This window comes from Silene latifolia, chromosome 2 (assembly GCF_048544455.1).
Source record: "Silene latifolia isolate original U9 population chromosome 2, ASM4854445v1, whole genome shotgun sequence".
NCBI lineage: Eukaryota > Viridiplantae > Streptophyta > Magnoliopsida > Caryophyllales > Caryophyllaceae > Silene > Silene latifolia.
Genome location: NC_133527.1, coordinates 162,861,482 through 162,870,933, shown reverse-complemented (window position 1 = coordinate 162,870,933; position 9,452 = coordinate 162,861,482). Strand labels below are relative to the sequence as shown.

At 35.5% G+C, this 9,452-nt stretch overlaps 1 protein-coding gene and 1 long non-coding RNA gene across 3 annotated transcripts; one reads left to right on the top strand and one right to left on the bottom strand.

The window, feature by feature from the left end:
* Nucleotides 1–798: 798 nt before the first annotated feature.
* Nucleotides 799–7,871, top strand: LOC141643229 (uncharacterized). 2 transcript variants are annotated; one of them, XR_012543667.1, is made up of 3 exons: nucleotides 817–1,298; nucleotides 6,236–6,333; nucleotides 7,185–7,871. It is a non-coding gene; the product is annotated as an uncharacterized LOC141643229 (long non-coding RNA). The 2 variants fall into 2 exon arrangements; XR_012543666.1 differs by having other exon boundaries at nucleotides 799–1,298; nucleotides 6,236–7,871.
* Nucleotides 4,264–5,255, bottom strand: LOC141630891 (basic leucine zipper 43-like). Its single transcript, XM_074443636.1, has one exon. The coding sequence runs from the start codon at nucleotides 5,112–5,114 to the stop codon at nucleotides 4,560–4,562; it is 555 nt and encodes a 184-aa protein (XP_074299737.1). The 5' UTR covers nucleotides 5,115–5,255; the 3' UTR covers nucleotides 4,264–4,559.
* Nucleotides 7,872–9,452: the final 1,581 nt, after the last annotated feature.

Genomic DNA, 9,452 nt, shown 5'->3' with positions numbered 1-9,452 from the left:
TATTTCTCTACGAGATTTAGTCTGTAAGTCTTGGACCCCGTGTTATCTGTTTCAAGATGCACCATTGTCTCCAATTTAAGTGCATGTTTGACCTAGTTTGGTTAAAATGAGTTTCTATTTTTTAAGTTTAATTTTTCAAAAGTAGTTTTCAAGAAACAGAAACATCAAATTGATGCTTCTATTTTTATGTGAAAAAACATGATATTCGAGCTTTTGAGAATCTACTATTAGTTTTTAAATTTATGATATGTTTGGCGAAAAAGTGTTTTAAGTCCAAAAACACCTTGAAAAGTAAAACCAAACACACACTTAATATTTGGGTAGATGAATTACAAATTTTTAAATTGGTGAAATAATGTTTTATTTAATCTCCCTTATATTAAAAGAATAAGAGATCTCTCAAATTTCCCGCCTAAATGAATTTGGCTATAATTAGGCTTTCATTATATCTATTTGTAATTGAGCTTTTATTATATCATATCTTTAATTGAGATTTCATTATAATATTTTTACAACTGGAATATACTAAAACTTTCCTTTTCCACCGATTAATACAAAACATTAATAATAATAAATTTTACGATTAAAATTTAAAATTGAGTTAAATAACATATGTATAATTGATATTTTCTTTAATATTCATATCTAAAAACCGCGCATTCGCGCGGGATCGACACTAATTTTTAATTAAAAAGGAAAAATAAAAGAGAAAGTAAAAAATAATAAAATTAAAAAAATTTGAAAAGAAAATGAGAATCGATGTTGCCGACAATGTTTAGCACTTAGTACTAGAGCATCACAAAAGTATGTTTAGCACTTGGTATTAGAGAATCACTGCCCTTGGCATTAGAGCATCAATTTTGTCAATGATGTCTAGCACAAGAGCATCACAAACTTTGGTATTAGAGTATCAATTTTGTTGATGATGTTTAACAATTTTGTCCACCGAATCCCTTAACCATGAGGTAAGCGATTCGATGTTTGTCCATGAAAATGAAGCAATTCGATGATAGACCCCGGTTGACCCAAAAATAAAGTATTTGGGCCAACGGCGTGATTTGCTAAGTTAGTAGGCCTTAGAGAGCAGTTAAGTGGCCAATTTAAGCCCATTTCTGGGGCGTTTGTCATTTTTTTCGTCCTCAAGTTTCCCAAATTTGTAGCGGCAGCGCCAAGAAAGAAACTAACTGATACGAAAGTTGCAGAACAACAAGGTCGAATGCTATTTCATTCGCTTCTTCGTTTGAGCTCGCCAGTTTTTGGATTACTAACTCACTCTCCGCCTTCCCGTTCACCAGCAGGTAAACAATTTCATATCAATTTTAATTTTAATTCCATTTTATGTACTTCAATCACTCAAGTATTTCTTTTTTCCGTATTTGTTCAATTATAATGCGTACCTAGTTTGGTAACATGCTGCATTTTCGTAATTGATCAGTAATGATGTATTCACTTTTAAGTTTCAATGTTCCGATTGATTTGAGCTAGGTTCAATTTCTTGATTATTAATTGTTTCCGATTTTGTTGCTATATTAAGCTCTTGCAATTTCTGTTTTCAGTACTTGATTCATTGACGAGTGTTTTGTTGTGAATTTTTGATTTTGAAAATGAAACTCCTGATTGTTGCAGAATTGCAGTTGCAGAGTGTATTGAAAGAACTAGAAAGTGTAGATTTTTCTTAGTGAACTAACTACTCTTTTTCACCGCGATCTTCCTGCCTACTGTTACCAGAATTGTAATACGACTGACTGAAATTCGTGATACGAATAGGCAATTTGCTCTTCATTAAAATTATAACCATACACATACTGATGTAATTAGGTAGATAAGTAAGCAACGCCTAACCATGTACATCTCCTCAAAAGGCATGAATGTTTGGAAGACGAGAAAAACAATGACGAGGTTGCTCATAAGTCAAATGGTGAAATGAAACTAACATCAGTCTCTCATTTAAACAGTAGTGTGCCTTCGATGCGCCTATAGGCAAAAGGTTTACCCAAGCACTACCCAAAACTCCTCGGGTACTTGAGTAATTGGGTGCACCTTTCACATAAGGTGTTGTAGGCGTATGGCCTGCCAGCTACTCAGGCCACTGCCTTCAAATTTTCGTATTTTTTCATCTAGTTATTTTGCCCTAATATCACTACCTCTTACTTCTTTACATGTTAGCCCTCCTCAAACATCTATAAATGGATTATTGCTTCACAAAAGTTATTTTGAAAACTGCATTCCTTGTGTTGGGTTTATTTGTCTAGCGCCTAGCGCTTAATCGTTTAGGTGCATCTAGCTTCATGTAATCTTATAACCTTTTGCCAATTGAGAAGTTTATCAACTCAGCTGGGAGTATTGCCATGTCCTTTCAGAGTGGTTAGCTTGATATTAGAGGCATGGCTTAAATTTTATTTGAAGGGTATAAATGTACTTTACGGTCCTAATCTGTTGCTAAGCACATCTACTGCTGCACTCTCTTTTCTCTCAGCTCAGCAGTCACAGTTCAAGTGGGGGGAATTGTATAAGCGTGGTGAGTCTGATGACTTTTGCCGTAGACTCAAACCACTCGTAGTAGTTTGTTAGCTTGATTGTTTCTTTTTCTCTGTCTACTGATGTGTAACCTAAACTACTTCAGGTGATGAATACGTATCTCATGACTCATGATACCGATTTGCTGTAATTTCCTAGTTTTTACCATAGCTATGGATATTGAAGTTGGTAGTTATTTTTTTATTCTCCCTACCTTTCTTTAGCGAGTAGCCCATGTATATTGTTATAAATATTGGTCAATTTTACTTGTTACAGAGTGTTTCTGATTTGCCAGTGATGAAATTACATGTCTACGTGGGCTCAAAGTGCATTAATTGGAGAGTAGCATAGGCAAAGTGGCAATAGGGTTAGATTTTCTTGATTGTATCAGCTGCAATTTGGTTAGATTCAACATTAGGAGTATATGTTATTTCTGTATTAACATAGATGTACAAGTTCATCTTTTGCTTGATGACATTTTTGAAGATGTAGTGAGTTATGTTGTCTCCAGAAGCTGTAAAATAAGAGTTATGATTCACATGCTACTTTTCCTATGAATTTTTCTTAGTATGTCGTTACTAGCATTTGTGGTTTGACATTCCATATTTAAAACTCTTCACCTGGTGGAACCAGTCAAATTTTGGGATTAACTAAAAGAGAATTAGAAAAACAGTGTTCTATGTGATGCTGATCCGCTGAATTCCTGAAGTGGATCTTCCTATGTTCTTAGAAATTCCGCTACTGTACTGTTTATGGGATGTAAAATTACCAACCTTTCATTACTCTAATTATGGCCTAAATGCTTATGTCCTTAAACATCATGGAGCTGGTACTCTGATCCATTGCACGACCTATTTGAAATCATTTCTCTAATGATGGCCTAATGCTTATGTCCTTGAGCATCCTGGAGCTGGTAGAATACTCCCTCCAATCCATTCTTTTTTTCCCCATATGACTTTGATGGTTAAAAGATGCCATGACCAATATGTTCTCACATACACTAGCATATTCTTTACTTAAAACTAGTAATATAAACATAGTTCTCTTGGTAAGTCAAATTGGAATGTATGAGAAATGATGACACACACGTCACACATCAAAGTTTGAAAGAGTGTATTTTACTTGGAGAGTATGCAAAAGCAAAAAAAAAAAAAAAGGTTTCAGTACTCATGTTGCATAAAGATTCATCTTGATTCTACCATTCTTTCGGTTTTGGACGTTGAAATGTCTTTGGATGTATGCATGTTTTGTTACGTTGTCTTGATTGAGAGGATGAAGTGGTGAACCACTGAACTCAATAAAAGAGAGAAATAAAAACATAAAAGGTGTAAATGATTTTCCAAGCTTTTGCAAGTACATGTGCATCGACGTTAATCATCTTTCTTCTGAACTTTGTTCAAATGTTTTTCCTGTTATAGTAGTTCTTGCATTATGGAGAAATAGAAACCCCACCAAACTGTATGTCTATTTCTTGTTCAAGCATCGCTTACGTATACATAGTGACATATATGTTGTTTTTCTGCATGTTATTCTTTATTCACTTATTGGTCACTACTCACTACCCACTTCCCACTTCATAACTTATTTTTTTTCTTTGCCCCTGGCGCATTTCGATTATTTGTTATTCTCTTTATTCTCCTATATTCGCGCTTGTGGTTTCATGATCGTACTGATGAAGGGTAAGCATAGCGCGTGATATTATAATAGAGGGCACCTTACCTATTCGGATAAGTATTGTTCAACTGAGGGAGAAAAAGGTAAAATTCAGGTATTGTTTAACAAAGCAAAAAAGAAATAATTAGAGATTTCATAAGCACCTCCATTACATTTTATGAATGACAGAGAGAGCCTGGCAGGAATACTCAAGATAACGTTATTTGCCTGCAAGTGTTTTTCTCAAAAGGAAAAAAATAGCTTAAATAGGATGCAGACTGACTAAATGACCAACCCACACCCCCAGTTGAAAGACATAACGGCATTACAAAGTAAGGGGAAAGGATAGTTATACAACAGAAATTGAGCCTTTGGAGTGTTGAGTTATGCTAATTTGATGATTCATCTCTTAGGTATGCTGCATTAGCAACCTCCTCAAAGTCTCTGAGGGTAGAGTAAGGGCTACTTAGTTGCATGTCAGCAAGCATCTGTCGTAGCTCAGATGTTTCTTCTTTGAGCTGAATATTCTCTTGAAGGGCACGATCATGGGACTCAGTAACATGGTTCAACTTGTCTATAAGTTGGTGGTTCTCGTTTCTTAGCAGGACAACCTGGGACCATAGTTCATCCAGGTGTCTCTGCTTGCGCATGCGAGATCTGCGAGCAGATTCCCTGTTAGATATCATCCTTCTTTGTTTCCTCTCGTTGATGATACTAACCTGTTGCTCATCAGCCTCATCAGAAGTTGAGTTGCTACTAAAGCATGGTGGGTACGGAGTGAATTCTTGAGGTTGGGGACCAATTTTGAGGTTATATAACAGATTACCATACTTGTTCATTTGAAGCGGTAATGTGTTAGTTTCAGTCATGCCAGGAAAGTAGGGGTATTGACTTTGGTTTGAAGGAACTAGATATTGATATCCTGCAACTTCATTAGACTGCATGGTTTGAATTTGTAAGTATTAGTGAACTGGTTATCCAGGAATAGGAGGTCTTTGTGAAAGAAATGATAATGAATAGGGTAGGTTTAAGAGAGAAGAGGGTATGTCTTAACTCGAATGCAAAATATGAGGCGGGGAAGCGAGTGGGCAACTAGGTCTTATATAGGATGGAAAAGATGGTAGTGGGCATGAGTAACAGTAGTAAAGTTAAATTTAAGAAAAATCATGTGGATTACACTTATCAACGTGTAAATCTCATTCCTGTTTGTTTGTTTTAGAACTTACTACCACTAAAAATTTTACTTTATTATTCTTCAAATGGATTATATGAGCACACGCCCAGTGACGTATTTGGCTGTTCAGTTGCTGAATGGTATTGGCTGCTGCCGGATTATTGTTAGTTAATGATTATTATATGAAAAGAAGTAAAGTGCTTACATAAGAAAGAGATAGCGGGTTGCTTAATTAAGAGTTAAATAATGTAATTTCTAATGGATAAAGAAAGAAAACACCCCTAATGGCCGAATGGGGCCGTGAAGCCAATCTGAGAAGGTGGAGTTTTGGTGACCAATTATGCCCATTCATGTCCAAGAGCCAGTTTTACCCACTTCTTTGTCTAAACGTGAGGAACAGTAGTGTCTTATGTCATAATATAGAAAGGGGAGTAATCTTAAGGATGGAAAGCTTATTGTAATCTCAGAATATTTTAAGGACTTGCTGAGTCATGGGTCACCAGATATTGGCAAATCTTCATATAGTATAATCCCTCTGTCGTTTTTATATTGGGTATTTTATTCAAGCATCTGCCTGAGTAACTCATCCTCTGCTGATACTGTCACCACTCCTGTCTAAGAGAGAATATCATTCTATCTTTCATGCTAAAAATAGAACTATCTATGACATTATGGTATATACCAAGTAAGGTTTGCTCTGCGTGCCACTATATTATGTGTTACTGAATATTTATAGCCTCATGTCTCCAGAGACTCCAATTCATAATATTGCCTCATAATGAACGTCTGAAGTATCAGCGTCATATAAAACAGAGACCCTGTTACCCTGCTTAGAAATAAGAATTATGATTTTTTGAGTTCTCTTACAGTATATGGGTTGTTTATTGATAGGTACAGTACAATGTTGAAAAGCGGAGTGTGATTTCAAGGTGGTGGCTAAGCTGAATCATATTGGCTTCGACATCTAAACAGTACCCGGTGAATATAAGGTGTGTCAATCCTCACTCGAGAATATTCACATTGAGTTAGTTGTCTCTGGAGTAAATTTGATGTGGTATCCAACGTATTTTTGCTTCCGTTTCTCAGAGACTAATAGCGGAATTTCCTGATAATGTCCTATGCTGATAAATTAATGAGTTCATGAAAGTGCATAATCAAAAGCTAAATTTAGTGGTACAACACAGTGCGCATTAGATTTCAGGTGAGGCTTTTGATTATTAAGCTGAATCTGTAAGTACACCTAAACTACGATCAAGTTGATTCAAAATGTGATATTTGAGGAGAGTTTTCAATACGACAAGCCCACATGGACAAATTAAGTATTTACCCTAACCGCAAAGCAGAATTGAAGTTTGATCAAAAATCTTTGCTCATTAGCTGGTGTGAAGAGACTTGCAGTTATGCTTTTTCGAAATATAAAAAATCTCCACTATAAAAATATTACCTGAAGTAGAATCCTATGGAGATAAGTCTTTCTCTACTTTAGGTTGGCCCAGGTTAAGTGGAATAGATTGTCAACAAAATAATCAAACAGATGTGGACTAAACTTTCTTCTGCTGTCTTCTTGCATCCTTCCATCTATTTTGCCTTTTTTTCAGATCCATTTCTCACATGGATATAGTATGTCATAAGTACCAAATGTTGAACACTGTTGTCGAATACAGCTTGTCATAAATGCTTTTGCGTATCTATGTCCTTGTGTTCAGTGTACTGAATACCGATTCACTGATGCATTGCTGCAAACTCTTACTCCGTATGACATACCTAACTTTTTAGACTTTGCTTCCTTCTGTTTGTTTACTCACCTGGATCCCTGGTTTTGAAATTTTCGGATAAATAGTTGTAGACTTGAAGAAAATCAGAACGGTTAGCTAAGAACGGGTTTAACTCAAATTGACTATTGGGTCATGTTCATGCTCATCTTTCGTCACTATCGTGTATGGTCATGCCTCTCTGTAATGGGTTTGTCGTAATTCGGCTACAAATAAGTTGGTGATATCACATTGTGGTTGTAGAGGCCAAGAGATTCAACAAGTAATAATGAAGTGATAACGATCGATCTGAATGAAATATGGCAAGTAGCTTTCTTCAGGTTCCCTGGTCAGTTAAAGCAAGGCAATGTAATAAGAGCCTATAACTTTATAGAGATTATGCTTTTGGCTTATAAGTATCACCAAGCCACACGCCCTCTTTCTCTAAACCAAGTGATCGTTTTATAAAAGCACAAGGGGCTCGACAACAAATCTATTTCCCTCTGTAAAAGATAAGCTCTGCAGATCTCCCTGTAATTCTTTTTTGAGTTTTGACTGTTTATGACTGTCAACAGGCGGGCCCTTGCTCATATATTGCTTAAGACGGAGTATCCGTCTTAAATCTTAAAACAAGTCAAAAAGTACCACATGGTGATAATAAAGACGAAACTTTTGGCATTTCCTAAGTAACTTTCCATGTGATTTGATATGTATTTAACTCGTCTTAAGCTTAAGACGAATAATGTTAGTCTTAAATGAGAATTTGTGTAATTTTAGTATGTGGTACTAATTTTTATGTGGTTAGGGTTAGTTCTTGTTTAAGATTAAGTTAATTACTCATTAATCGAATGTGCTTTTTGTTTTGAATTAATGATATTTAGTCAGCTCTTGGCACGATTTTTATTACGACTCATTAAGAAGTTGTCACTTTATCTTGTTAACACATGGTAAGGTTGGAGTGAACAAACAACTGGGTCTGGGTCTGGGTCCGGGTCGTGTAAGTTTGGGTCAAGTCATTTAAGATGTATTGAATACCATGTTGGTTCATATTTGAGCTATGGTCTACTTAGAGTATGTTTTTTCAATAGTGTCCGTCTATAATGAGAATTTGTGATGTTTTTTTCGAGTCATTTTAGGTATAAGTTAGTTTGGACGGCTTATTTTCCAAATTAGTAGGATCAATTTTACCCGACAAATGACAAGGCAGGCAATCAGATATATGTGGCCATGACCCACCTGACTAATTGAATTTAGAATCACATAAAAATTATCTATTTCACGCAAATGACATACATAGCTAAAATGACCCATTCCATGCTCGACTCGACGACACTCAAACCGAAGACCTGCGCTTGACCCGTAATACAAATAGTTTGATCATTATGACCACATCTGAATGTTTTTTTGTTGCAAATTGTCATTATACATAAATACCTTGATAATAACATACTTGAAAATGAACCGAACGTGAAATGATCTAACTCGACTTCTGTCAAACCCTGCATCCGGCCTTTTGCCAGGTCTAGGAGCGCCCTTGAATTACTAGGGTAATGCCGTAATGTTTTACGTGGAGTTCACAACCCTGCCTGGATTAATTAGATTCAATTTTCTAAATTTTACTTTAAGTGAGAACTTGAATTCCAACATACTAAGATCCCAGCTGCCAAAAAAAAAAAACATACTAAAATCCCGGAATTTATTTGCAATCTTTTCGCGAGTATCTCTTGACCATTCTTGAAGCGTAGTTGCTTATTCATGGACGGGTTTTACTATTTCATGGACTTTTTTCATTATTTTTCCATAGTATGCCCTTTACCTAATTCTCTTTACTTCTCTCTCTAACTCTCCCTAATTTTCTCCCTCATAAAATTAATCAAATCAATAAAATTATTCCGTCAAATTACACAATTATGGATACTAATTCTCGTATCGATCAGGTAATAATTCTACTTCTTAATTTTATTAACTATATTAGGGTTTGTTTACACTAATTAAATTAGGGTTTGTATCGATCAAGTAATTAAACTCGCATACAACCGCGAAACCAACTCAGTTCACAATTGTTGTGCTGTGCATGAACATCATACCACCATCGCTACTTACGCTGAAATCCCATGTTACTCTGAATAGTTAGCACATGTTGGTTACTCTCCATGTTTCACGTACAATTTTTTTTTACTAATATTTTGTATTTATTTTAATAATTTTTATTATTTCTTTATTTTTATTCCAGGACTCAGAGTCGGATGAGTATGAGGAATTTCCTGCAAAAATGATAGATACCGCACATTTTCAATTTTGGAAAAAATTAAGAGTCACGATGAATTGATAGCGGATCTGTGAGTTCGATTGATGGC

Coding starts and splice junctions, on each gene's coding strand:
- LOC141630891 (XM_074443636.1), bottom strand. CDS start 5,114: ATGCAGTCTAATGAAGTTGCAGGATATCAATATCTAGTTCCTTCAAAC.